Source organism: Phascolarctos cinereus, unplaced genomic scaffold, assembly GCF_003287225.1.
Source record: "Phascolarctos cinereus isolate Bilbo 61053 unplaced genomic scaffold, phaCin_HiC Scaffold_4;HRSCAF=312, whole genome shotgun sequence".
Taxonomy (NCBI): domain Eukaryota; kingdom Metazoa; phylum Chordata; class Mammalia; order Diprotodontia; family Phascolarctidae; genus Phascolarctos; species Phascolarctos cinereus.
Genome location: NW_027555847.1, coordinates 717,456,401 through 717,473,168, shown reverse-complemented (window position 1 = coordinate 717,473,168; position 16,768 = coordinate 717,456,401). Strand labels below are relative to the sequence as shown.

Sequence of the window (16,768 nt, the reverse complement as noted above, 5' to 3'; positions counted from 1 at the left end):
CTGGGTGACCAGGATGATGGTGGAGAGGAAGCAGTGTCCACACTAAGCTGGGTGGCTGGGGGAGGCTCTGTATCTCCAGTGCCTCGGTCAGTCCAATGTGCATGCAGCAGGAGATTAGTAAGTGATTTCTGGGTTAGGTTGAGCCGTGTCAGGGTCCGAGGATCCCGCTTCTCTTACCTGTTCCCAGGGCAGCTCATGGGCCACCGGCAGCTCTGTAGGACCCTTTGCAGGTAGGTGCCATTGTGGACGTGGCAGGAAACAGTCCGGCTCACTATGTATGAGCACCAGTTTCTGAAAAATAGACCACAGCAGAAGCTTCAGGTCCCGTTCCCTGCCCCCACCCCAGGGCCTCAGCGTCCCTGCAGGGCCCTGCTCCGTCCACCACAGGCACCTCCATCCCCTCTGAGAATGCCCAGCCCTTCCCCCATCTCACATGGGTTTTCTGAGTCTGGCTTGGATTCCCACAACTCCTTGGGGGCAGAAGTGGAATTTCCCAGAGAGGACAACACCCCGATCCCCAGAATGCCATGGATGTGGACACGCAGAGGCTCTTGGGCCAGCAGCCTTCTCTCTACTGTCTACTCCTCAGAGTAAGGTCCTCGCTCTCATGAAGGCCAGCTGGGCTGGGCCTGAGGGGTGGGAGGCTCAGCGCTCATCTTCCCTCCCTCCTCCAGTGAACAGGGCAGGGCCCCCTGACTCAGAGAAGGTTGAGGTTCATTGAGCGCTAGGAATGTCCTGATACAGCTTACCAGGACACAGACACTCAGTTGGCCATTGGGAGGGTAGCCCTCAGCCCTGCACTAGCCTGGGGCAGTAGTGGGTTGGAAGATGGACAGGTCCACACTGACCTACGGTCCAGCAGCACCCACTGACCACCCAGGTAGCCTTGGGGAAAGTCACTGCCCTGTTCTGGACCTTATCAGTGGTATAGGAATGAGTATGCCTTTCCCTCAAGGGTCATTATGAGGATTGAATGGGAGGAGAGAGAGACTTGAAAAGAATATGAAAAAAAAACCAAAAGGGGATATTACTGTGACAAGGAGGCCAGGGCTGGACCCAGGGGCATGGCCAAGGAAGTCAGAGATTCTGGAATGATAGAACATGGAATGTCTAAGGTGGGAGGGGCTTTGGAACCTAGAACATGGAATGTCAGACTGGGAGGGGCTTTAGAACAGAGAATGTCAGAACTGAGAACCCTAACAATCACTGTGGATTTCTGGCCATGACAACTCCAGCGAAACCCTGAAATTTGTGCAAGACCAAATAATGATCAAGAAATCCAAAGAGAAAGTGGAGCTAGTGGCATCTTCCACCCCAAAACTGTACACAAAGGTCTTCCCAAGCCCACAGGCACTAGGAAGCTGGGTTACTACTGAAGCCAACTTAGGCTGCAGGGTTTTCTCCCAAGGAGCTGAGGGCCTTCTGAGAAAACCCCAGAGGATGGGGGAACCTTGGAATCTTCACTAAGTGATAATGACCGGTTCTAGAGCAAGGCGGCGGCTCTCAGACCCTTTCAGTTCAGGTCCAGGGGAGCCAGGGTCCCTAGCACTCTGTCTTGAGACACCAGAGAAGCCCTGATGACCCAGACCTCTGAATCTCAAAGACCCAAAGGGGCATAACCCCTGGAAATGAAGATCAGAGTGGACCAGGAGACCCAGGGAAAGACCAAGCAAGACCCATCACTCCACCCCAAAGCGCAGCAGACAGCAGAGCCTGGTGCCCTGTTACAAAGCCCCAATTAGGGACTAATGCTGCAGAGATGAGTAAACTAAAGAAAACACTGACCAGTACCAAAATTTTGAAGAGCCAGAGATCACCCTAGGGCAGCCAGGGGGCACAGTAGAGAGAGTGCTGGGTCTGGACTCAGGAAGTCTCAACTTCCTGAATTCAAATCTGGCCTCAGACACTTACCAGCTATGTGACCCTGGGCAAGTCACTGAACCCTATTTGCCTCAGTTTCCTCATCTGTAAAATGTGCTGGAGAGGGAAATGGCAGACCACTCCTGTGTCCTTATCAGGAAAACCCCAAATGGAGTCACAAAGATTGGACACAATTGAAAAACTTGAACAACAAAGAATTCCCCACCAAAGAAAGAGCAAACAACTCCATTAACAACTGCAAGCAGAGACGCAAAGGAGGAAAAAAATGAACGGATATTCCAGAAGGAAAACATTGTTACCTAGAAGAAATGAGCAAGGGATAAAAAATGAAAGAAAAGTTATGAAGAGAAGCCCTGGAAGTAGAACAAATAATTCAGAAGAAATAGTTGTAAACATTACCCAAGTAAATGAAAAATAGATTAGAAACAAACAGAAATCAGTGACTCCATGAGACAGCCAGAAATAGTAGAATGAAATTAAAAAATTGAAAAAAGTAGAAGAAAATGTAAGACCCTAAAAACAAGGTCCAGGAGAGATAATTTAAGGATCATCAGATTCCCTAAAAACCTAAGTTTTTTTTAAAAAAAACCTCTATTTCAAGAAATCACAAGTGAAAACTACCCAAATCTATTTAGAACCACAGAGAAATACAAAGATGGAAAGAGTCCATCACTAACCTCCTAACAAATCCTCTAAAGAAAAAGTCACAAGAATGTGAGTCAAAATCTAGAACTGCTACATCAAAGAAAAAATGCTGCAAGGATCCAGAAAGAAGTAATTCAAGTACCGAGGACCCAAGGACAGGATCACATAAGAGCTGGCAACTTGTACTTAAAAAGAGAGGAGATCTTGGAATGCAGTATTCCAGAAGGCAAAAGATATAGGCTTACAATCAAGATTAACTTACCCTGTAAAGCTGAGTCTTATAGGAAGAAAATGGATCTTTAGTGGAATAGAAGACTTTCGATTATTTCTAATGAAAAGACCATAATTATATAGAAACTTTGAAGTGCAAACATAGGAATTAAGAGAAATCCAGAAAGGTAAATTTATTTGAGTAATTGGAAAGGGTTGTATGATATTGCAGGGCTAATAAGTCTTGTAGAGAAAAAAGAAATGTGTCTCTTCAGAACTTTGGGGTTTTCAAAGGGTACTGAGGGAATTAAATATTAAAACAGAGGACCTGGGGACAAATTGGTTCTGTTTTGAGGTTTTAAGAGGAGAACAAGAAGGGAGGGTAAGAGGAATACTCTTGTATGGGAAGGAAGAAAGAGGTGGAATTTACTATTTTTCATAACTGAGGTATGTGAGAAGAATATACAAACATGGATGAAGGGGTGGGGGAGTAGGCATCAGATGACACTCGTTCTTATCTGAAATAGACAAAAGAAGGTTGAGTACACGTGTGCACAAATAGTTGGGTGCAGAAATACATCAAACTCAGCAAAGAAGCAACCAGGGATGGGGAAGGGAGGTTAAGGGGAAGGATGATACTAGGGAGGGAACAGCCAGAAGGAAAATAAACTTTCTGGTCTTGAAGCAGGGATTAAAATGGGGGAAAAGAGCAAAGCAAAGAACTAGAATGTGAGGGAGTGTCCATCCACTGGGGAATGGCTGAGCAAATTGTGACCCAGGAATACAATGGAATATTATTGCACCATAAGACTCGACAGGAGATGACTACAGAGAACCCTGGGTAGCATGAACTGATGCAGAGTGGATGGAGCAGAACCAGGAGGGCAGTTTATACAAGGACAACAAAATCATAAAGAAAAACAGCTTTGAAAGACTTGTACTCTGATCAATGCAATGGTCAACCTCATCTCCAGAGGACCCATGATGGGACACATTTGGACAAAGAGGCGATGGACTCAAGGGTGGGAGGAGACACACCTTATTAGGCACAAGGGGTTTCCCCCCTTCTTTCTCTTAGTTTTTACCGGAAGGGGTTGAGGGAAAATTGACAATAATGATACCGAAAGAGAGAGGGAGAGAGACAGAGAGAGGGAGGGAGGGAAAGAGAGAGAGAGAGAGAGAAGAGAGAGAGAAGAGAGAGAGAGAGAGAGAGAGAGAGAGAGAGAGAGAGAGGGAGAGGGAGAGGGCGAGTGCCGTGGAACCATTCTTAGAAGTCCACAGAAGGGGACAAAAGAAAGCTCGGAACAGCACCCAAACAAGCAGGATCCTTTTGAAAGTAGTGAGTGTGTGGAATGGGAACCAGAGATTGCGGTTCATGTACAATCCTCTTCATGTTCTGCTGCGCTTATGGAAATGTGCTCTGTCTTTGGTGTTTAAGGTCAGAATAAAAAAAATTTAAATAATAAAGGAAAAAAGATGGGTCTGGTCCAACTTCCTCATTTTACAGCTGAGGGAAGAACTGGCTCCTTGTCATAGGAAGGGACTTGCCCAAGGTCACATGGCTAGTTCCTAGGCAGGGCTCTATTGGCTTGGCTCCTTGTTCTCTTAGATGACACACCCACATACCCATGGATGCCATCCCATGTACACTGTGACTCATTCATGCACAGGGCAGCCCACGCTTGTGCATATACACACCTCCCGGTCCCATTCTCAGGTGTGACTGCATGCATGCATGCACCCGCACTCTAGCGCATGCGCGCACGCACACACACACACACACACACACACACACACACACACACACACTCTTCCTGGGTCTCCAGCAGCTGGCTCGGTGGGCGTGCGTGTCTATTCAGAATTTCCACTGTGGCATGTTCTCTCTTTACCAGAGGGGAGGAGAAAACATTTCTCCCATCTTTTCTTCTGTAATTAAAATCATACCCACTGTGCCGCCCAGGCCTGCGGCTGCCCTGTTTATTTTTTGGTGAGCCAGGACTTGAGATCTACTCTTTGGGACCAGAGCAGGGCCTGGCTGTCTGGGCAGAGAATCCCAAGCCATCGACCTCCTGGAGACCAGAGTGGCTGGGAGGCAGACACTGAAGCGAGCTCGGGGCCGGGCTGGGGGTGGGGAGCCCTGGAGCCTCCCAGATCCACAGCTAGAGGGGCCTCAGGTGGTCTAGCTCAACTGCTTCATTTTACAGATGAGGAACCTAAGACTAGAAGAGCTTAAATCGTTTATTCAAAGTCCTGCATGGAGGGGAAGTATCACAGATGGGATCTGAACTTGGGTCTTGAGATTCCAATTTTGGGGCTGCTTTGATTACAATTGGGTTTCACCCAGGATAACATGACAATTTAACTGAGAGTATCTCAGGGGCCAAGAGGGATCTAGTTCAAACCTCTCTGCTGACATTTACCAGCTGGGGATGGAGGTCAACTGGGCCTCAGTTTCCCCACCTGCAAGAGAGATAACAATCTTTGTGCTATCACCCTTAGAGGTCACTGGAAATGAGTTATTCAAATGTTCTCTTCTCTTGAACCAAGTAATCAATCAATGAGCATTTATTAAGCACCTACTATGTGCCAGGCATTGTGTTAGGTATTTAGGCACTGGGAATACAAAGGCAAAAACCCCTCCCTGAATCATGGCTGCCCTCAAGAAGCTTACACTCTATCAGGTAAAACAAGATGTCCATAGACAAACACATACAAATATTCACAAACAAGTGAGGGCTGGGGTTGGCTCTGACACCCTGATCTGGCCCAACCCTGGTCCCCTTTTGGGGAATGAGGGCCCTGGCAGGTGGGGGACAGAGAAGGGCCTAAAGCGTGAGCTTCATGTAGGGAAGGGCTGTCTGCTTTTTGTATCTGTATCCCCAGGCCTTAGGAGAGGGCTTGGCACAAAAAAAGTACTTAAATAGTTTGCTATTCATTCATTCATTCATTCATTCATTCATTCATTCATTCATTCACTGAGACAGGCAGCACCTAAGGTGAGTCCTGGAGGAAACCAGGGACTACAAGAGTTGGACATGAGGAGGGATGGCATTCCAGGCTTGGGGGGGCAGCCCGTACAAAAGCGTGGAGGTGGGAGATGGGGAGTCAAAAATGAGAAATATCAAGACTAGGATGGCTGTAGCGGAGAGGGCAGACAAGGCTCAGAGGCGCTATAAGTGACCTCAGAGGAAGCAAGCATTGATCAGGGGCCAATTAGGGGCTAAGCACTTTACAAATATTATCTCATTTGATCCTCACCACAACGCTGGGAGGTTCAGGCTCTATTATTATCCCCACTGTAGAGTCGAGGGAACAGAAGCAAGCAGAAATTGTGACTCGTCCAGGGTCACACAGGCTAGTCAGTGATAGATTTGAACTCAAGTCTTCCTGACTACAAGATCATTGTGCTATCCCTGGTGCTCCCCTCTTTTAACAAAAGAGGAAACTGAGGTTCCCAGATGGTAAGGGACTTGTCCAAAGTCACACAGTAAAAAGCACTTCGTAACCCTTAAATGTGAGGCATTGCCTGATTTCCCCAGTGTCTGGGTTCTTCCCAGCTCAGCCCTCCCCAGATTACTCAGTTGGGCTTTTCTTCTGTCGTGTCTGACTCTCCCTGACCCCATCTGGGGTTTTCTTGGTAAAGATACTGCAGTGGTTTGCCACTTCCTTCTGCAGCTCACTTTACAGATGAGGAAACTGAGGTAAACAGGGTGAAATGAGTTGCCCAGGGTCACACCGCTAGAAAGTGTCAGAGGCTGGATTTGAACCCAGGTCTTCCTGACTCCAGGCCCAGTACTCTATCCACTATGGTGCCACCTCGCTGCCCCCTCACTCAGCAGGTATTTGTATTTTGGACATTTTGCTCATTACTTGGTAGGTATTTATATTTACTCCTGTGTGTTCATGGTATTTCCCCCCTGTAGATAGTAAACTTCTTGAAGACAGGCAATATTTTTTTTTAACTTTTAGGCAATTGGGGTTAGGTGACTTGCCCAGGGTCACACAGCTAGTGTCAAGTGTTTGGTCTGAGGCCGGATGTGAACTCAGGTCTTCCTGACTCCAGGCCCAGTACTCTATCCACTATGGTGCCACCTTGCTGCCCCCTCACTCAGCAGGTATTTGTATTTTGGACATTTTGCTCATTACTTGGTAGGTATTTATATTTACTCCTATGTGTTCATGGTATTTCCCCCCTGTAGATAGTAAACTTCTTGAAGACAGGCAATATTTTTTTTTAACTTTTAGGCAATTGGGGTTAAGTGACTTGCCCAGGGTCACACAGCTAGTGTCAAGTGTTTGGTCTGAGGCCGGATGTGAACTCAGGTCCTCCTGACTTCAGGGCCGGGGCTCTAGCCGCTGCGCCACCCAGCCCCCCCTGCAATATTTCATTTCTGACCTTGTATCCCCAGCGCCCAGGGTAAGGCCTGGAGCTTAACAAGTTCTCAGTAGGTGAATAAGCATCAGCATTCGTTCCCCTGCTAGACCGTAAGCTTCTGCAGGGCAGGAATCCCTGCTATTCTTAGGACCGCAGATCAGGACCCAGGAGGGGCCCCAGACGTCAGCAGGCTCAACCTCCCCATTTTACAGAGGCCCAGAGAGGTCCAGCTCCAGAGCCAGGGCCGTTTCCACCCTAGCAGACCTCCCGAGGTACTTCAAGGGCACATAGCGGACACCTAGGGAAACCATGTTAGTTCATCCCCCAGAGAGAGCTTGGCTTAGAGCACAGGCCAGTCAAGTCCCCAGGGTGGCGCCTGCTGGCACCCAGCTTCCCTGTCAGGAAGTGACGGGAGCAGGGCATTTGTTTCTGGCCTCAGAAGCTTTTTTTTTTAATTATTCAGAAAATTTTTAGAAGAAGAAGTTTCTAGGCTTCACCACGTTGCTAGAGTGGTCCCTGACTCAAAACAGGTTGAGCGCCTGGATCAGATGCTCATAAGCTCAGACTTAGGACTAGAAGGGACCTCAGAGGACCAGCTCATCCCACCCCTTCATTTTACAGATGAGGAAACTGAGGCCCAGAGAGGTTAAGGGAATTGCCCCAAGGTTTCACAGGGAGGAGATTTTAGAGCCAGGATATGAAGCCCGTTTCTCACTGTGAGTTATGGGGAGAGAACCCCTCTACCCCACCCCACCCTGCCTTGGGAGCAGACAGCTGTATGAACAGATGTGCCAAGGTTACAGTGGTGGTGGTGGGTCCCCCAGATGTTCCTAGACATCCTGCCTGTGGAATAGCATCTGCTTCCCACCCAGAGCTGGGGAGCTGAGCTAGGTCTTTGATCTCGGTGGGTTGGAGAGGATCATCCCATCAGCCTGCATCCTGGCACCTTGGTATCACCCATCGCTCCCTTGAGCCAGGGCTGGTGGGGGGGACGCCAAGTGAGGTAGCGTCTTGGAGAGCCTTGCTGAGTTGAGCTGCCCTATGAGCACAGTACGAGCCTTTGGGGATGCGCCAGGGCACAGAGCCCCCCTGGAGAGGGGAGGCGGGAGGAAGATTCCTTTGCAACAAGGCAGAGGGGGACCAGGGCTGGGCCAGATCAGGGTGTCAGAGCCAACCCCAGCCCCTTTCTCAGGGCCTCCCGCTCCTATACCAGAGGCTAGTGATGGCGGCTGATAAGACTGGAAGGACCAGTTGGCCTGGTATCCACGTGCCACCTGGCAGCTCTCCTGCCCACCTCCCCTGGAATGAGTGGCACATAGGATGTTGGCAAGAGAAGACCTGTCTCTCCTGGGACCCTTGGGAACGGGATCCCAACAGAGGCCTGGCCCGGAGCTGAGATCTGGAGCATGGATATGAGCTAAGAGCAGAGGGAGGCAGCCAATGGGGCTGGGGGCCAAAACCCATTATGAGCGAGAGACAAGAGTTGGAGAAGCTGAGTGCAAAGTTGGGGGAGAGGGGAGACAAACCCACCCTGCCCATTGACAGAGCATTCAGATGACGGTTAGACTCAGAGGCGGGACAGACCTGAGAGGTCACCCAGTCCAAATCCTTATTTTACAGAGCAGGACACAGGCCCAGAGAACTTGAGGGTGCTTAAGATCACACAGCTGGAAAGAGGCAGGAAGTCCAGATCCCCTTTTTCTGCTATTCTGGGCTAACTCGGAGTCAGAGGTGGCCAGAATCAGAGGGGGCCTCAGAAAGTCCAGGCCATCGGCTGAGGAGTGGAGCCATAGGTTCTGACCATGGCCAGTTCCCCAGCTTGTAAAAATGTGCTGGGCAGCAGCAACCTCCTCCTCCAGGTAGCAGAGACCTCTTCCTGGCCCTGCCTCCTTACCCAGTTCCCAGAGGCCCCCAGGGAACAATGAAGATTCCCCACATGCTGAAGTGGAAAGACCTTCCTGGACTACAAGTCAGGAGACCTAAAATCCTCTCCTTGCCTCACCCAGGCTGGGCAAAGTGACCTCTCTGCTCTTCAGTTTCCTCACTCTCAAACCGGGCTAATCACCCTGCCCTCCCTCAAAGGGTTCTGTGAGGATTCATGAGCTCAGGAATGACATTCAAGAAAGCTAGCGTGCTCTTGGGTGCATGGTGAGAGGGTCCTGGGTGAGGGAGGTGAGAGAGCTGTGGGCCTCTCCTCTGGGTGGATCACACCTGGAGTTCTGCATTCACATTTTAGGGAAGACGTCAGAGGAATCACATTTTCATGGATTTAGGACCATGAAAGGAAGGGACCTCAGAGGTCAAATAGTCAAACTCCCTCATTTTACATATGGGGAAACTGAGGCCCAGAGAAGGGAAGCAATACCCAAAAGTCCCCCAGGTAGTTCATGACCAAGGTGGGATTTCAACTATGTTCTCTTACTCCAAATCTTCAATTTCCACCCTAGCACACCAGGATATCCACGGGCCCCCCAAGGATCTGGTGAAGGATCCGTTAGCCTGGAGGAGAGAAGATTTGAGGGGAGGGAACACGTTTGCTCTCTCCAATGCTCTGTAGAGCTGTCACAAGGAAGGACGAGCTTTCTTCTGGACTCATTGGTCCCAGGAATGGGCGGAAGTGGGAACGAGGCAGGTTTAGGCTTCATGTCTAGAAAAAACCCACCAACAATGAGAGCTCATCCCAAAGGGGCCAGGCTGCCTCCAGAGGCTGCAGAGGCTGGAAGCCCACTAGTCACTCGCTTTTAGGGCACAGGGTGGATGGGACGGTTCTGAGGTTCCTTCCATCTCGGAAATACCCATGAGCATTTCTGCCTAGGAGAACGCAGAAAGTCCTTCAGAGGCCACTGACGGAAGGCCTGAGTGGGCAGTTTAAACAAGGCTGCAGTTGGTCAACCTTGCAGGGGTGGTGGGCAGGGACAGAGCAGCTTTTGGGGTTCTCACCTCCCACTGGTATTCATTCTGGTTCTGCCCACAGGGGATCTGGCACCGTCAGGGGCTGGGGCCTACCGTTATGGTTCTCACATTCCCGGCATACTCCTGGGGCAGGGGGCACGGCCCCTCTGGGCTGCTGGAGCTGCTCCCAGGCCTCCCCCTCCCCTTGTACAAAGCTTCCTTTATGCCCCTTATCTTGCCAACCGACAGAACCTCGGGGCCCTGGGGGTGTGTGGGAGGGGCCGGAAGAGGGGGGAAGTGGAGGTGAGGACCCCATGCTCCTCCTTCCACTCAGAAATGGGGGCCTCAGGCTGCGAGTTTGGAGGTGGAAGAAGGGGCTGATGGGCCATTCCTCTGAATGTGCCAGCCTGGGAATGCCAGCCTCTGACAGTGAATGACTGAAATTCAAGCTTTCTTCCAGAAAAGGAAGCTGACTAGGAGGCAGTGGAGGGGACTGAAAATAATAAGGATAATAGCTAACGTTTCTATCTCGCCTACCGCATGCCAGGCACTGTGCAAAGCAGTTTACCAATTATTATGTGACATGATCCTCACAACCCCTGGGGGAGACAGGTGAAAAGAGCACTGAGCTGGAACTCAAGAGACCTGGGTTCAAATCCTCCCTCTGCCACTTACCAACTGTGTGACTTTGGCCAAATCACTATTTTCTCCGAGCCTCAGTTTCCCCACATGTAAAATAAAGTAGCTGATATTTTTAACAGTTTTTATTTATTTTATTTATTTAACAATTTTTTATTTCATTTCAGCCTCATACCAGCTCAGTGGGTAGGTATGACCCCATTTTACAGTAGAGGAAACTGAGGACAGGAGAAATTAAGTCACTTACCCACCACCAGTGTCAGAAACAAGAAGTAAACTCAAGTCTGGCCTGCCACTGGGTCCATTTCTTCTGTCCAAGACCAAAGTGGAGGAGCCCGAGACCCAGGGGTCACTGAGCAATAGGTCTAGTAGCCTGGGACTGCCTGGCTCCAGGTCGGCAGCTTGACCCCCAGAAAACCATTCTTCCAAATTGAACAAAGTACCCAGATACCCTCAGGATGGCTAACTACCTCCAGCCACCCACTGTTGTTTTCCCCAGATACGTTCATATCAGAGAGGCAGTTCCAACTCACAAAGAAAGAGACTGGACTCATTGACTTCTAGGGTCCCTTCCAGCCCTGTATCCCATGACTGGCCTTGAGCTTCCCCATCTGTAAAATGGGGGTAATAATGTTTCCACTCCTTCTCTCACAGGCTACTGTGAGAAAAGGACTCTGGAAGCTGAGAGACCATAGGATATAGTTTAAAAATAAACAAATAAACATCCGGAATCACACCCCAATGACCAGGGGTGACCTTATAGACCATCAAGTAATTTTAGACCTCTGGAAACTGAGGCAGCGAGTGACTTGCCCACTAGGAAGTGTCAGAAACAGAATTTGAGGGGCAGTGGATAGAGCACCGGCCCTGAAGTCAGGAGGACCTGAGTTCAAATCCAGCCTCAGACCACACACTTGACACTTACTAGCTGTGTGACCCTGGGCAAGTCACTTAACCCCAAATGCCCCCCCAAAAAAAGTAAAAAAGAAAGAAAGAAAGAAACAGGATTTGAACTCAGCTCCTCTGACTCCACTGGAAATCATTTGAGTCATGTTATGACCAGGCCTCAGTCTGTCGGTAAGGACTAGATAACCTCGAAGGTCCCTTTTATAAGCTGACAGCCTGGATTTGAGTCTTGGCTCTGACTTGGTGACCAGGTCACTTGCTGTGTGATCTTGGCCAATTCATTCCCCATCACTTGGCCACAGTTTGCTCTTCTGTAAAAAGAAGAGATGACCTTGGTGCCCTTTCCAGCTCTGAAGTGTGACCATCGTACATGTTCTCAGCAGCATCTATTCCTCCTGTCCAGAAGGAGGAGGCCTTATGCCCCCCTCACACCATATGGGGTGGACAGAAACCTCCTACATACCCTTCCCTTTCCCATGATCACTCATTCCTCCTCCGTATTCCCCTCCGTCTCTAACAGATCTTGAAGAGTGGGCCCCTGCCTGCTTGCAAGGGAAAGGCCTTCCTTTGAAAAGGAGAAGAGAATAGAATCTGTGGGGGGTGGGAAGGCCACGGCCGGACTCTTTGACTAGGGGATGAAAAAGCTGGGAAGAGGGTCAGCCTCATTGTCTAGGTGGCTGTAAGGGGCCCCTTGAGAGGGGAGAGCAGGTGAGAGGCATGGAGACCCCAGAGATAAAGAAGCAAGGCCAGAGTTCTCTGAGAGATTATCTTTCTCCCCTTTCCGGACCACAGGGCCAGGCCTGTCATAACAGCCTTCCTTGGGGAAAGGAGCACAGGGGTTGGGCCAAAAGATGTGCAAAGTGGTCCCAGCTTTGATAAGCTCTAACTACATCTCAAGGAATGTCTCAGTTTAGTCTTCCAAGATCAGGCTGGGCTCCTTGGAAAGAGTCCTGGCTCAGTCATCCAAAAGACCTGGATTTAAATCCTGGCCCCACCACATAAGCCTCAGTTTCCTTATCTGTAAAATGAGAGGTTTAGACTCCATAATTTCTAAGGTCCCTTTCAGCTCTGAAGCTAGAATCTTGTGAGAAGCCAGGGGTCTGGTTAGGGCCTCCTGGGCTGGATTCAAGTTGGAATCCTGGCCGACAGATTCTACAAAAGACAAGATACCGGTTCCCAGGGGGCCTTGTAGGCTGAGGATCACCTGGCTCTCCTGGGGACCCAGAGAGAGAGGGCTTTGAATTTGGGGTCACCTAATCTTACCTCCCAATTCAGTCCCAACGTCAGCATGGGAAAAGTGTAGTTCCTAGGAGTCAGCTGGGATTCTTAGATGTCTCTCCTGTACCCCAGTACCCCTCTAGACTCAGACTTGTGCAAATTTTTATTATCCCAGTGTCCCTGCTCACTGCATATTTAATGCTCTTCTTTGCCTTTCCCAATTGTAAAAGTCCCAGAACCAGACCTGGAAGGACATCAAAGGCTAGCAAGTTCAATTGCTTTATTTTACAGATGAGGAAACTGAGGCTGAGGGAGGCAGAGGGCCTTGCCCAAGGTCATATGGATTCATCAGAGGCCTGGTCCTCTCACTGCTGAGCCAGCATTCTCTCTACTGCATCATCCTGCCTCAGTCTGTCCAACCTCGGAGAACCTGAGCTCAATCCCACACTCAGAGGGCTTTAGTGGAGGATGTAAGATTTCATTTAGGACTGAGGAACCCTGTAGCTTATCAAGTCCAACCATTTTACAAAAAAGGAAACTGAGGCCCAGAGACAGGGAGGGACTTTCCTGGGGTCATCCAACCAGGAGTAGGATTGTACTTCATTCCACAAGCATTTTATTAGAGCCATTTGTATGCACCATGCTTTTTGGGGGTGGGGCGGGGGCTGAACCTGTGACTCCGTTGGTAAGGGAGGGAGCTTCCTTTCCCCAAGGAGACTGACACCTTACAGCCTCACACTGTTGCCTGGGGCCACAGAAAGGTTAAGTGACCTACTTGCCCAGGGTCCCAAAGCCAGTGTGTGCCAGAGCCCAGGTCTTCCTGAGTCCAAGCCTGTAGCCACTACTCCACACTGCCCTTGTCCACGCGCATTCCGTATTTCTATTCTCTAAGCCACCTTGACTCTTTACATGACTGAGCTGCAGCCCATGGAATCGTAGTGCCCTCCAGTATGGCAGGGTTGGTTAGGTTTTGGGTTTTTTTTTGTTAACACCACACATGTACATGTTGGTAATTTTTTTTAACACTTCCGCACATGTATTTAAAAGTGCAGATGTGTACTGAGAGGCTGTACTGTGCAATGGTAATTACACTGGATTGGGAGTCAGGGGATCCGAGTTCAAATCCTGGTTCAGTCATGAATGTCTGGTGGAACCCCAGACAAATCAGCCAACTTCTTGGGAAGGGAGTTGCCCTGCTGTCTAAAATGAGAGGGTTGGCCCAAGCAGCCTCTAATTGTCTCTTCTGTTTCTAAATGTACATCCTCTTCAAATCAGGGATAGAGGCCAGGTGGGCAGCTCAGAAATTGAAAATACTCTCTGGCACCTACCAGGAGGAAAAGAAAGCAGGGGCAGGGGAGGGGGGCATGATTCTAGAGAGTCAGGGAAGGCTCTTAATCTATCCCCCCCCACCCCTTTCCTGGGAAAAGCGCATTTCCCAAGAAGATCAGAGGGTCTCCCATCCCCTCCTCTCGTGGCTCAGTGTCTTGACTGGATGGGAGGAGACGGGGCTTCTAACAAGGGGAGGCAGGAGACTGGGGTTTGCTTCCAGCCTCTACCAGTGTTGGGTCTTGGGCATATCCCCTGTCCCAGCCTCAGTCTCCTCAACTGAAGAAAGAGGGGGATGGACTAGACGTCTCTGAGGTCCTGGCTAAGCTCTAATGACCTGTGACCCCTGGTCCTGGTTCCACTTCTCTGGGGAAGAAATCCCTCTGTCCAAAGTTTAAAATAACAGCAAAACCCCAGAGGAGGAGGGCACTAAGGGAAGGTCCAGGGGCCTTGCAAGGGGAGGAGGGAGCCGATAGGACCCAGGGGAGGTGGCCTCATGGGGAGGTCACTACCAGACATTTCCCACGATGCAGGGGAGCAGCTGGACGTTGGAGGCAGGGGCCCCACCAACCCCTCTCTCCTTCCACTTCCAGGGGAACTGACCCATTTCGGGGCCTTCCTCCCCCAGCCCATGTCTGAGAACCTATAGGGCGTCTGTCTGTGCCCCTGGTGGGGTGGGGGAGGTCACCTTCTCCCTAAGTCACCTGCTCAAAATCCCTCTTCTCTAGTCCCAGCATTCGATCAGACAGTGGGGAGTCTGAGGGTGTGCCGAGGGCAGTCAGTCACCCATGGAGCTAGTGTGACAAGTAGGGTCCCTTTAACCCCATCACTGCTGGAGCATCAATTTCCCTCCCCAGTTAGCTGGGGGAGGGGAGGTCCGTTCTTTTCCCCAGAGGGGCAGAAAGTAAGGCTGGGGAATCTCTTGATCAGCCGCAAGTCTCAGGCTGGTGACTGGGGTTTTTGAGGGGTGGGCTAATCCCCACTTTGAGAGCCCCCATTGGTCAGGAGCCCCATTTATTTTTGAAGGGGATCTGCCCCGCTCCCTCCTCTCCCTGCCCGGGGCTCCTTCCGTTCTCACGCTGCAGCTCCAGCCCTGCGAGAGTGGGGTGAGTAGGGGCTCCGAGCTCTCCCTCCGGGGAAAGAAAGGGTGGGGGGCGGGCTTTACCTGCGGCGGGAGAACTGGGCGGCTCCTCCGAAGCTCCAAGAGGTGCCGTGGCCCCCGGGGAGCAGGGCGCAGAGGCAGAGCAGTGCCCACCCCCAGGCGGCTGCTCCCAAGGCAGGCTGATGCCGCCCACTCCTCATGGTGCCCGTGCCCGCGGCCGCCACCGCCGCTGCCGCTGCTGCTGCTGCCCGCGCGGGGGGCATGTGGGGCGCGGGATGCAGGAGCGAGCCCTCCTCTGGCCGCCGCGGCCCCGCTGCCCTCCTGCCCAGCTTCCCGACGCCGCCTGCCTGGCTCCCTGCCTCGCTCGCAGCCTCAGCCCCTTCCTCTCCCCCGGACGTGGCCCGATTTCATCTTCCCAGCCCCCCGGAGCCCGGAGGGGGCGGGCAGCTCCGGGGGGAGGGGACGAACCAGGGGGACGGCCCCCTCGGCACTGCCCACCCCCGCCCCCCAGCGCCGCCGGGGCCGCCCCAACCCGGAAGGGGAGCTCCGAGGGGCGGCCGACTCCCAGGCCTGGGGGTGGGGGCTGGCACAGGCTGGGGGGACCCCCGCGGCGCCCAGAGGCGGGGCGGAGCCTGAGCTGCCCCGGGAGAGCGGAGACGAGAAGCGGTGAGGGCATTCGGGGCTGGAAGGAACCGTGCACATCCCCCATCCTCCTGTTTTACCTAGGAGGAAACTGAGGCTTGGGGTGGTAAGGAAGCTCCAGTCACCCAGTGCCCTGCTCCTCGACCTTTTAGTCTTGGCATCAAGAGCTGGGTCGGACCTTGGAGCTTATCACAGGCTCTGCACCTGGACCTGCAAGATCCTCTCCTCTAACCCCAAGCCTGTTGCAGACGAGTAAACTGAGGCCTCGAGAGGTTGACACGATCCGTGAAGGTCTCTCAATAAGCAGCAGAGCTGAGAATTGAACCCACATTTTAGGGCTCAAGAGCTAGAGCAGACCGGGACCTCAGAGGAGGAAACTGAGGCACTGAGTGGTTTAAAGGATGGTAGATTTAGGGTTGGAAAGGACAACAGAGACCATCTAGAGGAGGAAACTGAGGCACGTAGAGATGACTTACCCAGGACCACACAGCTAGGAAGTGTGTGAGACAGGATTTGAACCCAGGTCTTCCCAACTCCAAGCCCAGCACCCTCTCCACCATGCATCTGTCGTCTACTGAGTCCTCTGATTCCAAATCCAGGGCCCTTTCCTATGCCTTGCCCTCTTTGCCTCAGTTTCCTCTTTTGTAAAAGGAGGGGGTTGTATTAAAATGGCCTCTGAGGTCCCTTCTGAGTCTAGAGTTAAGTGCCTGTGGTCCTTCTCTGACATCTCTCCCAAGTGTTCTTCAGGGAAGAAAGGCAGAAGGCAGACTTCCACACCAGAAGGTCCCTGCTAGGACTCCCTAATTCAGACTGGGTTCTCCAGGTCCAGAACAGGTCTGGAGGTAGATATGACCGGCAGACACTCTGTCCACCTCCCCGTCCCCCAGATGCTGGCAGCATCCTCATAAGCAGAATGAATGTTCCCTGCCCTG

At 51.4% G+C, this 16,768-nt stretch overlaps 1 protein-coding gene across 3 annotated transcripts in view; it reads right to left on the bottom strand.

Moving 5' to 3' along the window:
* Positions 1 to 15,624, bottom strand: part of EMID1 (EMI domain containing 1) — a 62,402-nt gene extending 46,778 nt beyond the window's left edge. For all 3 annotated transcript variants that reach the window (XM_020996471.2, XM_020996470.2, XM_020996473.1), the window contains exons 1-2: positions 15,258 to 15,624; positions 178 to 291 (exon numbers count right to left, since the gene is read on the bottom strand). In XM_020996471.2, the coding sequence (XP_020852130.1) occupies positions 178 to 291; positions 15,258 to 15,457 (314 nt within the window). In that variant the 5' untranslated portion in view covers positions 15,458 to 15,624. The remainder of the gene's footprint in view (positions 1 to 177; positions 292 to 15,257) is intronic.
* Positions 15,625 to 16,768: the final 1,144 nt, after the last annotated feature.